Raw genomic sequence first — 17,234 nt, 5'->3', positions numbered from 1 at the left:
CTATACATCCATCCATCCATCCATCCATCCATCCATCTGTTCAACACATTTATCTCCACATTTAAGCTCCAGGAGTCAACTCGGTCTCACAGACTAGGGGAAGAAGGCTGGTAACTAAACCAACACTTTAATTAGATGCGTTCACCGCCATAGAGTTCAGAACGTTATGGAAGCACCAGAGATGTAGCTACCCCAGCTAGGCAGCCCGAATCTGCAGGGGCAAGCTGGGGTTGAGGTGGGGTTAAGGGGGGGGGGTCGGGGGAGGGATGGGGGAGGGGAAGAAACCAGTCATTACTGACCCTCCTGCACCCAACTTAAACCCCTCTTCTCCATCCCACGCACAGGTGGGTTCCCACCTTTCAGGGCAGAGAACTATGTCCTGGGGGTACCAACTGAATTAAGACAGAATTGCTGTCCCCGAGGAATTGAATCTGAATCTGTGATGGGTGGGGTCACACAGTAACAGCGGTGGCGTGATTCTGCTGTGGGATGACTGAATGAGTTCTACCTTGAGTTCCTCCTCCACGCAAGACCCTTCGCCTCCACCCAAAGGAGATCCAGGAATCTGGAAAGACATTTTTTTGGAGGAGTTAACGTTTGCTTGAAGAATGAATGAGATTTTAACTTTTGTTTCATTTTTTTCTCATTCTTCAACGCATTGCTGCAAAAACTGATGTATGATTCTGACGAGTCGGCGCCGGAATATAGGCATGGGGAGAAAAGCCAGGGCAAAGATGTCCAGAGTGGGCCCGAGAGGTGTTCTTCCTCCACTTCCCCTCCCACCACTCTCCCAGATGATTAGGGCAGAGACTTAAGTTACCAGCATTGATGAAGGAGGGCTGGTTGTGTTGTTCAAGAAACATGACGATCTACCGTACTGTGAGGGTCAGGGTCTGAAATTCCCCACGGGCTGCTCCAAGGCGGGGCCCAGAATGTCCCAGGGGTATAGCTGGTCTTAGCCTAGTGTCGCACTAGCTCCTTGAGCTGTGGCCACGGGCAGGCACTGTTGGGGTAAGTGTAGAATAGGAGTTTGTAATTGGGACAGGTCCGTGGAGCGGCTTCAGTTAAATGCACACCATTTTGTGAACGGATAAGAACATTTTTCTGAGGAGATTTTTATCTTATTTTAAGGAGGGCTGTGACTCCTTCCCATCCCCGACCCCCACCACCTCCACCACTTCCACAAAAGAAAGGTTAAGGAATTGTGTTGACTCTGGGGCTCCCGGACTCGTTCTTAGACTAAGAGAACCGATGAGAAGTGGGGGAAGGCGCTAAACCTCTCACGGGAGAACTTGTGGCAGGCTTACCGTCGGTGGTGCTTCTCGGGGAATACAACTCCCAGAGGCCCGTGCGGCAAAGCCCGAGCTTATTGGCCAGTGGGAAGGACCCTATCCTAACGGACACATATAAAAGCCAATAGGCCGAGGCATTGCCGAGCTTGCCAGCCACCGCTCACCTATCAGGGGCCTGGGAGCCGATGCTTCCGGTACTCGCTTACAGCTTCAGATCCGCGGTGCGTGAGCCCCGGCGGACTCCGGGAGACTGATTTTCTGTGGGGCTGTGAGGCCAAAGGTATTTTGTCTCCACTGCTGTCTGGTCTGGCCGGTTTGGGGAGGCTGAGGTGGGCGGGGAGGGTAGTGGAGGGATCGGTACTTTGGGGGTGGGGAGGAAAGAGGATGTGTCACAGGTGTGCGGAGAGGATGGGGAGAATTGGTAGGGGGCCGCGTGCGAGGGGCTGGCGGATGCGGACGAGCAGGGGGTGGGTGAGTTTATATCAGTGAATATATTCTCTGTGTCACGAGTGACACTCCTATATATAGGTATATGTCCTAAGTCTGCTATTCAAAATGAAGAACGTGCTTTATACGTAAACACCTTTATCACAACGTTATTTATAGAAGGATGAATTTGGCCATAACCTGGTATCTCACCAGTGAGGGAAAATTATGGAACTTCCTCAACAGTGAGGAAAAGTGAATATTAAGTGGCTCCTAAAAGTAATTAATAAAACTTTTAAGTAACTTGGGAAACTGATAATATATGTGAAGTGAAAAAATCGTGATACGAAATTGTACAGTATGATTGAAAAAGTTTAAAACTGCATAGAAAAAAGGCTGAAGGGATGTAGTCATAATTTTCTTTGATGAATAGTTTTTTTGTGAATTTACCTTTTTACCTTTCTTGTGTTTTAATTTAAAACAATAATAAGTGTAAAGAACTTGGAATTATTTTATAGTGAAAACACAATAAACTTAGAAAAACAAATTGCAAAATATGGAACTCTATTTAAACCTACTGTAAGTGCTCCAATTCACCTAAGCCCCTGGATTCTCACTGTGAGTTGTTTTTAAAGAAGATTAAAAACAGAAGAATTAAATGGGCATAGACTGAGCACCAGGTCCTGGTTCTGACCATCTCCCCCCTGAACTAATACAGTCAGCCTTTCTCTCTGTAAAACACCCATGGCCCCTGATTTGAGAAATATTATAGTCTGAGGATTGAGACCAGGAGATACACAGTTAGCTTCAAGCAAAATGTAAATATTTAAAAATATACAAAATAATTGGAGAACACCTGAAGGCCATTTCAGCCTTTGTCCTCTTGGCTCTCTTGTAACTTTACAGACTCTATGATAGTGACCCCCAAATGTTTACCTGTGACTGCCTAAGGTGCAGTTCTACCCTATAGACAAATGAAGCACATTTAATACTAAATTTGTTACACACTACACACTGTTCTTACCTTTGAAGCATATTTTGCCCTCTATCTCTGTTAAATGGTTCAACAATTTCCCATGTTATCCTTAATTCTCCTTCCTCACTGCTCATCCTACTTGATGTCTGTTTCATCTGTCTTAGAAATACCTCTTGAATCTGACCCTCTTTCTCTACTGAAGTAGCTACAGACTTGGCTTACTTTCTCATAGTAACATTCAAACTATTTCCTGGTCCCTTATTAAACTTTTCAGCTTCCTACTTTCTCAGGTCCATTCTGCACATTGTTGCATAAATGCGTGCTGGTTCCTCTAAATTCCAAATTCCTCAGCAGGCCCTTTATGATCAGGGGGATAAGGCTGGAAAGGTCTAGCAATATAGGACACTTTACGGCCTTCAATGCTTTGCTGAAACATTTTGGAAGAACTTTTATATGCATAGACTGTGGAGACTTATCAAAGGCATTTGAGCAGAAATGCAAAATGACCAGAGCTGTGACTTTTCTCCAGATAATTCTACCCAACATACAGAGTCCTGGCTCTGTGGGAAAGAAGAGACTGGTATGAAGAGGACTTCTCCTTGTCCTACCCTACTGAAAAGGAAGAGGTGCTCAGGACCTGGACTAATAATGCAGTAGAAAGGAAATGGAGTAGAAATGAAAGAATTAGAACAGATTTTTCTAATTATTAGGATTTTGAGGGAAATAGGCCGAATTTCTTCTTGTGATTTAAAGATGAGAATATTAAAGTTAATTCTTCTAAAAATCTCAGTAACTTTATTATCATTTATTTTTCCCTTATTCACAAGGGACATTTATCCCTTACCTTCTGTTACTCCTGGCCATACACACTCTTAATGACATTAGACTGACTTGGGTGGCCTAAAACATATCATATAAATTGCCTTTGATACAATTGGCCCATTAGGGATTTTCTCTGCCCAGGAAAATACATCATGCATTATTTATCAATAGAAGTCTTTTAAAAGTGCATAAGTAGATATTAGGAAAAAACATATTATCTTATACAAGACCAGTAGGTTTGAGATGGCAGTTTTTGTTATTAGTAATGACAGAGGAGATGTTTCTTCATTTAGCAAGTCACTGCCGAACCACTTAATCTGACATCATGTGTAGAAGTATAACAGACCATTCCGTCTTAGTAAAAGATTCTAAGAGCAGGAACAATGGTAGCAAAGAGATATGAGAAATAATTTGCAGATAAGTTAAAAGCAAATCTGCCAGTTTGGTGGAGAATACATTTCTTTGAATTTAGAGTCTGAAGGCAATTTCTCAGGTTCTGTCTTTAGTTAGGAGTCAGTATTACAAGATCGAAAAATGTCCATTGGATTCTGTGAGGTGGATGGCACTGATGAGTTGGTGAGAGTTGTTCTAGAGAAGAGGTAGAAATGGTGTCAGTTTGCGGTGGATTAAGAAGAGAATGGTGAAGAAATGGACGCTGCAAGTTTAGACAATCCTTTATGATAATTAATAAGCTTAAACATCACTTAGAATATGCTTTTTGATCATCATATTATTTTGTAAATTGCCTGTTGGTTATCTTTGTCCACTTTAAAATTTAGCGTGTTTTGTCTTTTTATCTGGCTTATAACAGCTTTTTATAAAGTAAGTATTTTTTTACATTTAAATGTTTACTTTTTTCAATTACAAAAGGACTATTTGAATACATACATATTATAAAAGCAATTTTTCCCAAAAAATGCAGAAGTATCCCAGTGTCTTTCTTACACCACCTCACTGCATCTCAGTATGTACTATGAACACTTTGGTATGTATCATTTCTGATCCTTTTCTGCATCTTTATGTAAGTGTACACGAACACACATGTATATAGACATACAGAGGTGGATTTTTTTCCATAAATAGGAGCATACTAGACATGTTACTTTGTGAATTTCACTGCATTTTTTGCGAGGAAAGATTTTTTTCATATCAGTACTCATGGAGCTTCTTTATTTTTTATTTAACTGTTTCCATATTGATGTACATTTGGGTTTTTCTAATACAAAAGACGCTACAGTAAATCCATATATGTGTATGTGTTTGAGTGTTTCTATAGTTCTGTCGAAAGTCTTTCTTTTAAATCTGTTATGTTTTTGTTTTACACATTTGGATCTTTATCTGGAAGGTGTTTTGTTGTAAGATGTGAAAGGTTAGTCTCTTTTTAGAGCTTCAACTTTGTTGTCTCTCAAATAAGAGTAAGAATGCCATCCTTATAAGACTATTACAAGGATCATATCAGATTCTAGGTGACCAGCACTAAGTGTGGCACATGCTGGACATGTTTATTCCCTCATTTCCTTTGGCAAGTTCAGGTAGTATCTGGGTGTATTTATAGAGTATGGTCTGTTTTTGCATATTCAGTAACTGTCATCCTGATTTCCTTTGTTTTGGCATGTCTCAACATTTCACAGAAAGGCTAACGTAAAATTTTACCATTGAAATTGATGGAAGTTAGTAAGGTTCTACCATATTTTAATTTGGTGACAAATGGGAATTCAAGTCTTACCTTTTGCTTTCCCTTTAGTGTTGAGAATAAAGTGAAATAAAGCATACTGACAAGAAGGAGTCAGATATGAGCAGTCTAAAGGAAAAGTATATGTGAAAGAAAGATATTTGAAAGCTTTAAAAAGATTCTTTTCAAACATCTCAGATCCTTAATTGCAATAAAAAATATGACTCAAATAACATGGTGCATTTTTTTAAATTGAAGTATAGTCTGTTTACAATGTCGTGTTAGCGTAATTCTGGTGTATAGCATGATTCGGTTATATATATATGTATATATATTCCTTTTCATACTTTTTCATTATAGATTATTATCAGGTATTGAATATAATTTCCTGTGCTATACAGTAGGACCTTGTAGTTTATCACATAGTGCATTTTGTAATTAGGCTTTGGCATTTAATTTTATACAATTGTAATCTTTAGGCACACGTATGATCTTATTATATACTTGTAATTGTTATGTGCTCTATTTACAAAAGAATTTGAGGCAGCCGTCTACTGTTTTGATCAACTCCGTGATGAGTTGACTCATTTCAGGCCTTACGTGCATCTTGCATATTTTATTGGCTCTCTCTAATTAATTATAGCATCATAGTGACGCTACATTCAAAAATTATGATTACAGTAACTTAAAGAGACATGGGGTTAGTATTCAGAGTGTACATTTTTTGCTTGTTTACCTGCTTTCCTATGAGTGGCTTGGAATTTTGAACCAAGAACTATTACTATAAGCATTATTATTGTTTTGTCTATATTGCTGTTTTTCAGTATTCCAGTTCTGTGATCAGAGAAGTTTGAACTAGAGGTGTCCAGAATATACATTTGGCTCCATAAATTGAATAAAAATCAGTATTCTGCAGAGGTGATCATAGAGTGAACCTGTGGAACAACAAGAAAAAAATCTGAAATTTCATTCTCTTTATTAAAATTTCACTGAAACAGTGTAGTCATTTGGCTTCAAAAGTTTGACCTTATTTTGCAGGAACAATAATTTCTAAGCACTGCCAGGCTGTCTTTTAATCTGTTACATTCCTTCCATCCTTTTATCCCCTCACAGTAATGACTTGTGGAAGGGCTAAGCCATTGTCTGGTAAAATGTTCTACATTTTGAATTTGTCTAATTATATTCTCATGGTATAACTTTCCTTCATAATTATTTCAGATAACCTTTATCAGAAAGGATGGAGTTGGGAAAAGGAAGACTTCTCAGGACTGGACTGAATGCATTGTATCAAGCAATACACCCAATTCACGGCCTTGCCTGGACTGATGGAAATCAGGTAGTCCTGACTGACTTACAGGTTCAGAGTGGAGAGGCCACGTTTGGAGACTCAAAGGTCATTGGACAATTTGAACATGTGTATGGGGTGTCCTGGGCCCCACCTGGTACAGCTGATACACCTGCTCTGCTCGCTGTCCAGCACAAGAAGCATGTCATTGTGTGGCAACTGTGTCCTAGCACCTCGGATACAGGCAAATGGCTGACGGCTCAGAACTGTGAGATAAGACAGTCACTCCCTGTCCTTCCCCAGGGCTGTGTGTGGCACCCAAAAATTGCTGTCCTGACTGTGTTGACTGCACAGGATGTCTCCGTTTTCCATAATGTCCACTGCAACAGTTCCCAGGTAAAAGTGGACCTCAACACCCAAGGCCTCATTCACTGTGCGTGTTGGACCCAGAATGGCCAGATGCTGGTGGTGGCAGTAGGCAGCAGCCTGCATTCTTATATTTGGGACAGTGCTCAGAAGGCTCTTCACAGGTGCTCCTTCTGCCCAGTGTTTGATGTGGACAGCCACGTGTGCTCCATCGGAGCCACTGTGAACTCAGAGGTTGCTATAGCCACTGAGCTTCCACTAGGTAAGATTTGTGGCTTAAATGCATCTGGAACCTTTGACGTTGCCCCTAGTGGTGAAGACACTTGTTCATATACTTTACCAGTTACTGATGAAGTTTCCTCTGTGGATAACGACGCAGTCGCTTCTGAATCAAGTTCTGAAACACCGGTTTCTCCCTTTTCTTCATCCTTTTCTGATCTTCTGGATCTAACTCATATACACTTCAGCAGATCTAAATCTGAGGGTAGTTCTCTTATTTGTCTAAGAAAAAAGGACTATTTGACGGGAACTGGCCTGGATTCTTCACATTTGGTCTTCTTGAACTTTGAGAAAGAGGTTACGCAGAACAGGAAAGTCACCATTCCGGGCATTCTGGTTCCTGATCTAATAGCATTTAGTCTTAAAGCACAGGTAGTCGCAGTGGCTTCCAATACGTATAATACAATTTTTATCTATTCTGTCATTCCATCATTTATGCCAAACATCCGGCAGATTCAGTTAGAGAGTAATGAAAGACCAAAAGGCATATGTTTCTTGACAGATAAATTATTATTAATTTTGGTAGGAGAACAAAAACCCACTGATTCAGCATTTCTTCCTTCTTCAAAGTCTGATCAGTATATCCTTCGTTTGATTGTTAGAGAAGTGATGTTGGAAGAAGAATCTCCAGTGACGTTGAGTGAAAACCAGAGTGGTTACTCTGCTCTCAGTACTGTGTTAAACCAAGCAAATAAAAAGCTAATTGAAAGTCTTTCCCCAGATTTTTATCACCAAAATGGAGGGCTCTTGTTAACAGCTAATAGCAGCAATCCAAGTAGGAATCCTGGAAGAACCCTTATTAAAGAAATCAAAAGTCCTCCATCCAGTATCTGTGATGGCTCCACAGCCCTAGAAACTGCAGGTGCCGGACCTGTTAACCAGCCAGTAACACTGCCCAGACCCAGCGGCACTCCAGACCACACCAAGACCCCAGAACCTACTAACTTACAAAGGGAAAAGGAAATTTATCAGCTGTCTAAAGAACTGAAAGTTTTATCCAGGAACCTAAATGAAGTGCAGCAATGTCTTTCTGAGCTCACAGACTCTCTACAGAATGGAAAGAAATCCTCTCCTTCGTATCCACTCTCTCCGGATCTACCGTATGTTCACATCACTTGCCAGGTAACTTCCCCTTTGAGGAGCTACCACTGGCTCCTGCTGCCAGTGGGTGCTTGCTGCAAGAGAAATTTATTGATGAGGAAGATGGTGTTGTAATTGAACTTCACTGACCTGGGCATGCTATATTCAGGCAAGTTCTTATACCTTTCCATGTTGGTGGCCTGCCATCCAGATGGGCACATGTACCAGTGTACACTGTGATTTTATCATGTGCGTGGTGTGAAAACATGAATGATTGTACTCATTCTGGTGTCTATATTTAGAAAAATAATTTTAAATCATGCTGTTTCATTGTGAAAACCTTTTCCTTATGCACTTGCAGACACTCTTCCATTTATAAGAAAGGTTATAGTGATTAAAAAATTTTAATGCTTCTATTTATGCCTGCATATGCAAACATAAAATATTACATAAATAGGACCACATCATATCTGCTTTTATCATGAACACTTTCCTTCCCCATTGAACTTGACCCTGCTCCTCCTTTCTGGAACCCCTCTTTAACTAACAGCTCTATGTGGAGCCTTCTGTATTTCACTTCACACTCATATAATCTTACACAGAGCTTTGTATACATAGATATATTATGTGGAGGGGTGTTAGTGGTGATTTTGTCATTGTTTTACAGGAATGGGGTCATAAGGTGCATTCTTTACTTCATGCTGAGAGTGTGCTGTTTATTCAGCCGTTCCCTTGTTGATGGACACTCACTTTGTTTTCAGTTCTAAGCCACTCTGAATAGTGCTGCAATAGTATTCTTGTATGTATCTATTTATACTCATACTTTTATTTTGGTTGGCTTGGTTCCCAGAAAGTGGAAGTACAAATTTGAAGACTATGTGTGTATATATATATGTATAGAGAGAGAGAGAGAGAGAGAGAGAGAGAGAGAGAGAGGGAGAGAGAGAGATGTTTCTACTTCTAATAGAGTTGCCAGATTGCCTTTCACAGATTTTTTACTAAACAATGCATCATCACATGCCCATCAGCATCCTATGGGACTGTCCTGTCCCTCACATCCTCACCAATCTGATGAGTGTGAAGTGGCATTTCACTTCTATTAATTTGTATTTCCTTTGTTGTTAGTGAATTTGAGTATGTGTTCATTTTTTTGGCCAATTGAATGTGAATTACCTGTTGTTCATTTTTTCCTGTTGAGTTAGCAGTTTACAAGAGGTTTTTGTATATTGTAGAAACTGATATATATGTAATAGTCTAGATTTTCTTGCGTTATTTTATTATATTAGTTTTTACATTTAAGTTTCTAAACTTTAATTAAAATTTTCCAAGAGTTAGATAACCAGTTGTGCTACCAACATCCATCTTTATCTCACTGAACTTGATCTACCACATTTGTCCTGTAAACTTGTAGATCCTGGGATCTAATTGTGGATTCTTCTTGCTGCAGCTACTGTAATGCTGATCTCTTTACCTAGAACTTTAATAATACCACACTGATTTGATTATGGCAGACTTACATATCTTCGTTTTAAAAGATATTTGCAGAATGTTGGTGTGGAAATCAATAATAAATAATATGTAAATTGCTATTTAAATAATAGTCAAAAAGAGATACTTTAGTTTTTTCATAAACTACTGTTTGACTCAAGGATGTAGGTTTTTAAAAGAACCAAAGAATACTTAAAACTGAACTAAATATTTTTATTATAAAAATTTCAAACATGTAGTAAAATGTGTTTTTTATTATGAAAAGTTGTAAACATATAGGAAGACTACAAGATGAAACCCTATCTATGTGTATCACCTGGATTTAACAATTGTTAATATTTTGCCATAATTGTTTCCTTTTTGTTGTTTTTGTTTTCTAAAATATTTTTTTAAGTAGAGACATCATGGTATTTCACCCAGAAGTATATTGGGATGCTATTCTAAAGTGTAAGCACATGTTCTTTAATTATCACAGTACTATTATCATACTTGATAACATTAATAATAATTACTTAATATCATCTAATACCTAGTCCTTATTCAGATTCCTAAATTGTCCCCAAAAACCAGTTAAATCACAAATAAATCAGTTAAAAATCAGTTAAATCACTTAAAATTTTTTTAAGTTAATTTCACAACCATGTTAGGGATCTTAGTTGTATCATGTATCAAAGCTAATTGAAATAGATACTTAAAACATTTAACATCTCAATTCTAGATTTTTGAAGAGCATTTTTCCCACATTGTCTTCAGCCAGAATAGACATTTAAATGGTTTTATGTAACTCCATGAAGTTTTCTGTGTATTTTCAGTAAATAAAATTTTTGTTTTAAAAAATTATAGTACTTATAAATGTGAAATCTAGTTTGGATTTTTTTCCCTCCATGATTTTTCAGATTTTTTTTTCTTTTTTCCCTTGTTCTTTCTCTTTTTGAATAGGTAATTCATTTACTTGGTTTAGAAAAACAAAACATTATTTTAATAGAAAGCTGTATACTGAGAAGTCTTACTGTCACCCCATCTCTGTTCATCCTGTTCCCCTCACCTCCCATAAGTAACCATTTTCATTTTTATTTCTCTATGCAGATATTAGCAGGTCTTGTTATATATTTTTGTTTTTCCTTTTGTTACACAAAAGGTAAAGTACTATATACAGTATTCTGCATCATGTTCCACTGGGTAATATATTCTCAAGAACTCTGTATCAGCACACAGAGCTCTTCTTTTTTTTTTTTTTTTTTACAGCTGCATAGTATTATTTTCCCCTCATTACAAAAGTAAAATATGCTCATTGAAGAAAAATTTAACCAATAAAAGAATATTTAATGTTGAAAGTGAAAATTCTTCATAACCCAACACTTAGAGAAAACCACAGATGTAGTTAGTAAAGGAAATATTTATTCCATTTTTTTCTATGCATTTACTAAAACTTTTGTTAATCTAAAATACAATACCTAATTGTTTGATTTTATTTTTATTTACATACATTATTTTATCAAACAATATATGTTTTAAACATTTGTAAATATGAAATTCTGCATTTTTTTAAAGTAAGAAGACGTGGGTTTTTTTTTACCTTTCAATTCCTCAGCTTCTCAGTTTATAATGAACTAATCCAACCAAACTGTTATCGGTAAGTACCTCTGGAGGGTAGAATTTTGGGGACTTTACTATCTGCATTATAAATTTCTGTTTTACTTTTTAATATTGAACACATATTCCAAGAAAAGAAAGCAAAATAATCAAAAGCAATGAAGTTTCCCCTATACTTTCAGAAGCCCCATTTTATATGAGTTAAAATAAATGATTAGTTGCTTATGGCCAATACAGTTTATTCATGTGACATCTTTTAGAATGTTACTACATAGTAGACTTACCTTTTGAGTTTTTCATTCTACCACATTTATCTTTTATTGTTGAAATTATTTTTTATTATTTAATAATTTCTTAGCAGTCAGAAAATGAGTAGTGATAATTTTAACAAGAAAATGAGTTAGACATACAACGTGTAAAACTTTAAAAAATGCTTACATGAAGATATTGCTTCAACTAATATAGAATTAGAAGGTTTTCTTACTCTTGTGTTCTGTGGATATACTTTTGGACTCCATGTATCTTAAATTAGAGCAATAGATGTTTTATATTTTCTTTCTCTAGGGATATTTGAAACCATTTTAAAAGATGAGTTAATTTTTAATGACTTTTTAGAATTTAAACATCACTTTCACTTATACTTTTTTCTCAACTAAGTGGATTTACCACAGTTTGTTTATTTTATTTATGCAAATTCTCTGCTACTCTACTACTTAGGGCAGTCTTTCTTGGAACTTTTTCCCTAATAAAGAAAACACAAAGTTTCTTAGTTATACAGGCATACTTCATTTTATTGTGCTTTGCAGATATTGTGTTTTTTACAAATTGAAGGGTTTTGGCAACTCTGGATTATCAGATGATAAGTAGAATTTTTAAGCAAGAAAGCATTTTTAAATTAATGTATGTACATTGTTTTATGAGACATAATGCAGTTGCACACTTAAATGGACTATAGCATAGCACAGACGTAACTTTTATTTGCACTGGGAAACCAAAAATGCTTGTGGCTTACTTTATTGCAATATTTGCTTTATTTTGGTGATCTGGAACTGCACGCGCAGTATCTCTAAGGTATGCCTATACCTAAAACAGCCAAGCAGTTGTTCCTCACCATGAGATTGTGTCTCTCAGGCTGCCATCCATCATCCTATAGTGTTATTAGTCATATCCTAGGAAAGCCAGTAAGTAGCAATAAAGACAGACCCTGGAGAAAGAGCAGAGCAAAACGAAAAGGAAATTGGGGTTAGGAGTTGTGTTTTATCAGATTCTTTAGTTATGTTAAATAATGCAGCAAAAAGCTCCTTATTTAAAACTGAAGTCTAGTTGATAGTGCTAATAGAGAAGGATTTTTAAAACTATGCGTTCTGTTCTTAGGAATAGAATAGGAATTCTTAGGAATGTTAATGCCATTGATTCTGCAATCAGTTTAACGACTTTAATTTTTATTTTTGAAGAAGTCTTGTTTTGTAGGTCCTGTTGTTGGAAAAAGAGACGTCCTTCTCTGCAATGGCAAATTAAGACTCAGTACACTTCAGGAGACTTTTGGCCTATCACTTATTGAAATGCTGCATGGTAGGTAAAATTGAGAAATTGACTCTACCCAACACCCCCTTCCTCTGTTTTGTAACTTTTCACTGGTAATGAAAATGAAGTGTACCAACCATCAGTGATTCCTTAGATCGTTAAAAAGTATTATTAAATTGCCTACTGTATACCCAGGCCTGTTATAGGTTCCAAAACACATGGAAAATACGGGTTCTGCCCTAAGGAACTTACAATCTAGCTGGAAAACCTAAGTGGACACATGAAAAAACTAGAATAGAGCAATATATTTATATACCCATGGCACTAAAACATAGAGATCATAGCATTGCAGAATATTTCTTCAAGGAGTTGTCATTATAATATGCAGCAAACATATGGATGTGAAGGACACTTCTTGATGGCAAACGACTGAGTGCTGCCTGATTTCCATCTGATGGAGATGGTGGTGGTTTTCTTATGCCTCATTCTTTGGTAGTCGCTGCACTGAATCTAATATTTTGTTTCATTTTTTTTCCCCCTTAAAGTTGTAGTATCAGCACTTTTCTTTTTTGACACATGCATGTATGATATGACTTCATAATTGTCATTTTTACTGGGTGGGATTAATACTCCATCTGGGGTGAACCATGTATTTTTTCTTCAGTTTTATTGAGATATAATTGACATGCAACACTTTATAAGTTTAAGGTGTACAGCATAATGATTTGGCTTACATACATCATGAAATGATTACCACAGTAAGTTTGGTAAACATCATCTCATGTAGATGCAAAATTGAGGAAATAGGAAAAATTTTTTTTCCTTGCGATGAGAAAGATTTAGTCCCTTCATACTGTATTTTACTTGGCCATATTTTCTTTGACATTTAGGTGGTTTCCAATTTTTTACTATCATAAATAACACTCTAATAAAAACTCTGCATATTTTACATGTTTTTGGAAAGTGTAGATTTTCAGAAGTAAAATATACAGAGTCAAAAGGTGAGACACAGTTGACTCGAAAGAACCAGAGAAGGTCTAGGCATGTGTTATACTAAGGCCCTATGTTAACCTGGAACAAATCATTCAGGGTTATCTGGACCATTCTAGTCTAGCTCTAGTCAGCTCAGCCTCCTTGGGTGTCTAGAGGCTGGTATGGATCTCAAGAATATAGACGATTCCTCCATAGAGTAACTATTCCCAACTTCACATAGTTTCTGGAGAAACTGTGGGACAGCATGTAGATAAGGTAGGGGCATGCCACACACAACCTCTAACATGTATGCACACACAAGTTCAAATGCATAGCACTGAGTGATTAATGCCTAGATGGGGTAAAAATCTATGTCCCTTAGCTATGCCTAACTCATCAACATCCCCTTCCTGCCATGTAACCTGACCCTAAGTTATACACAGTCCTTTCATCTCCCCATTCTCTAAAGTTTTGTGATGATCAGGTTCAAGATTGTCAACTACTACATTCTCAAAAAAATCATATTTGTCATATTTTTCTTTATAGAATAAGATAAAACATCCTAAACTGCGTATGTGTCTATTTTCCTTTGCAGGCTCCCACTGGATCCTTCTCTGTGCTGATAGCGAAGGCTTCATCCCGTTAACTTTCACAGCCACACAGGAAGTAATCATAAGAGATGGCAGGTCAGATGTCTTTAGAGACTCTGTCTGAGACTCTTGATCTTGGTCCTTGAAGTTTGTAGAGACCTCTAGCCCATAGTATACATACTAGCGGCTGTCTTAACCATTTAGGCAGTGTGGCCTGATACTTGTTTGCAGAGTATTTGCTGAGTAGCCCTTCAGATGAGGCCATTACAAACAAGATCTGTTTTCCGAGGCGGACTCTCCCCAGCTGGGATTTGCGTTCAGAGGTGAAGCACTTGCCATGGTTGGCTTGGCCACTTTTCTCCCTTGGGGCTGACGCTCCCTGCTCTGCAGCAGAGCCCAGTCTTTGTTAGATGGCACAGAAAGTGGTTAGTTATGTATTCATGACTATGTGGTTTTGTCTAAGGGCAGAATTCCCAGCACAAAACAATATTATGGTGCCATATGGATTGTGTTTTATGGTTTCTCTGAGGCTTTCTGTCCCTTGCCCAAAATGGTATTAAAGCTCTTAGAAGCACTTAAAAGATACCTCAGCATTGTTGTAGATCTTTTTCTTGGCTTGAGTGTGAAGAGTGCTGGAGAACATCTGCTCCAGCATCTTTTTACCCTAAACCAGCAGGAATTGGCAGAGTTCAAAGTAAGACAAAAAATCGGTTGACTTCTCCTCCTAGTGCTTCCTGGAACAGGAAGTAGCTCTAATGTTGACTGGACCTCAGGATTTAAACCTAACCCTTTAGAAAGTTCTTGCCAACAGCCGTCCAGATACTCGTAAAACTGGCCCTGAGCAAGTTTCAAATGAAATTTAAATGCTTTGGCTCCCTCTGGGTCCCACTTGTGTGTGTCCTGATGTTACTGATGTGGGGCCTATGGCATGATTTTGTGCTGTTGCCCCTAATGATTTTCTCCCTGGTAGGTTCCCCCCCTCCCCCACTTTATGGATCATAAAAATACCCTGTTTCTCTCCCAGTAATCAACTCCCTTAGTTAAACTATCGCTTTAAATTTTGTTATTTTTCTCCTCCCTTCCCTGCCATTCAAATCTTAGAGACCAGCATAGAGTCTGTGAGAGAAAGTATTTCAGAAAATTAGAGGTTTCACTAAATCTGAGATATTTTATTATAATTATGGGCTAAAGTGCCAGCTTAGTATAGTGGAAAGAGCCCTGATTCCAGGTTTGGATGGACTCACAACTCCTCACTGCCTTCAAACAGAGTCATAAACTTAAGTCACTGCAGCATAACAAGTGGATTGGCATGTGGCTAGTCAGAGCACATCTGCAGATGAATTTTTCTGCCATAGCAGCTCATATGCATAGGAGTACATATGCATCTTTTCCCCATTTTCTTTTAAAATTTTCTGGAAAGAAGTATTCTGTACCCTGAGGAGTCCAGTCTGTCTGTTACAGTTTATGAAGATGGAGCTGGGATAGGGAAGAAGCGAGGGCCCATTTGTGGTTGAAACGCATTAGAGAGATGCTGGGATAATGGAAGTGGAGGCCACTTGTCTGTAATCAGTCGCCTGAGAGCAGTGGCTGAGTGGTCTGAGGCCTGGCTCCATTCTCGAGGGAAGTGTCCGGCGTAACATGTAACTGAAGCCTCAAGAGGGGGCTTGGTCGTCCCTGTAGTAAGATCAGTGTGGGTGCCTCCAAGTGTACATTTTAATCATCATTTCATGAGTCTTCAATAAAATCACTAATGGTTGTTTTGGCTGCTGTGAACGTTTTGATGGTATTTTTGTGATTGTTGTGGTATAGACGAACATTCTTGATTTTACGTATGTGTATGTTGTATTTCCTCTGCTGGACAGTCCAGAATATAAATTATTCTTTACAGCAAATCTGATTCCATGACAACTCTCAAAAAAAAAGATGTTTCCTTGGCCTCTACTGTTTATAGTCTTTGGAATAATAGAAGATAATTCAGTATTGGTTTTGGAGACAGGGAGAGAAGAGCTAAATTCTTTAAATTATTCTTTAATGTTATATTGAGAATATTTGGGGGGAAAAAAGACATTATTTACAAATTCCATTTTGTGCCCAAATTTTTCTAAATTTTGTATTGGTATTATTTCAGAAGTGCAGTAGTTGTATAGGCGGGCTGAATAAAAAGTGAACCACGTACCACCTAATTTAAGAACCAGAACATTAATAGAAACCATTCAAGTCCCCTGGGTAGCCCTTCTGGATGCTTCTCCATAGAGGTAACTCCACCCCAGAGGCAACTATCTCTTGATTGTTGTAATTATCATTTCTTCATTCCTTTCCTTTCTTTTTGAAAGGATTTTCACCAAAATCACATGTATACATTGGCCTAAACAATGTAATGGTTATTTTCCCTTGTTTTGGAGCTTTATACAATGGTATTTTACTGTATATACTTTTCTACAGCTTGTCTTTTTTTTCTCTCAGTACTGTTTGTAGGATTTATACTTGTTATGTGTATGTTCCACTGCTTTCATTGTTTCGAGTTACCACAATTTATCCAATTTCTTGCTGTGCACATTTGGATTATTCCCTGGTTTTATTTTTGCAATTATAAACAGTATTGCTTGTTAAATGTCACCTGATGCAGGTGTTTGAAAAGTCTAAGGGCTCTTACCTAGACATGAAATTGCTGGAGCACAGGGTGTATGTAAATTCAAATTATTTTCCAAGGTAGCGTGGACTGAAGTAAAATGCACAACCTATAAGTTGAGAGTTATGTTTTATTCGGCAGACTTTGAGGACTCGAACCTGGGAGGCAGCCTTTCAGATTGCTTTAAGAAACTGTTCCAAAGTGGCAGGGGAGGCGCCAGGACATATAGGGGTTTTGCCA

General features: G+C 37.9%; 1 protein-coding gene across 5 annotated transcripts; it reads left to right on the top strand.

The window, feature by feature from the left end:
* Positions 1-1,444: 1,444 nt before the first annotated feature.
* WDCP (WD repeat and coiled coil containing) lies at positions 1,445-17,109 on the top strand. Of its 5 annotated transcripts, XM_010948583.3 has the most exons (5): positions 1,445-1,572; positions 6,407-8,240; positions 12,734-12,851; positions 14,371-14,461; positions 15,827-17,109. In XM_010948583.3, exons 2-5 carry the CDS (start codon positions 6,426-6,428, stop codon positions 15,831-15,833), a joined length of 2,031 nt encoding a protein of 676 aa, XP_010946885.2. In that variant the 5' UTR covers positions 1,445-1,572; positions 6,407-6,425; the 3' UTR covers positions 15,834-17,109. The 5 variants fall into 5 exon arrangements, 3 of the variants coding, with proteins under 3 accessions (XP_010946885.2, XP_010946884.2, XP_074197829.1); XR_012499253.1 differs by lacking the exon at positions 15,827-17,109 and having other exon boundaries at positions 6,407-8,367; positions 14,371-14,390; XR_006722480.2 differs by lacking the exons at positions 14,371-14,461; positions 15,827-17,109 and adding an exon at positions 8,866-8,997.
* Positions 17,110-17,234: the final 125 nt, after the last annotated feature.

Source organism: Camelus bactrianus, chromosome 15, assembly GCF_048773025.1.
Source record: "Camelus bactrianus isolate YW-2024 breed Bactrian camel chromosome 15, ASM4877302v1, whole genome shotgun sequence".
Classification (NCBI taxonomy): Eukaryota; Metazoa; Chordata; class Mammalia; order Artiodactyla; family Camelidae; genus Camelus; species Camelus bactrianus.
The sequence above is the reverse complement of the archived record's forward strand: the minus strand, read 5'-3'. Positions and strand labels throughout refer to the sequence as shown.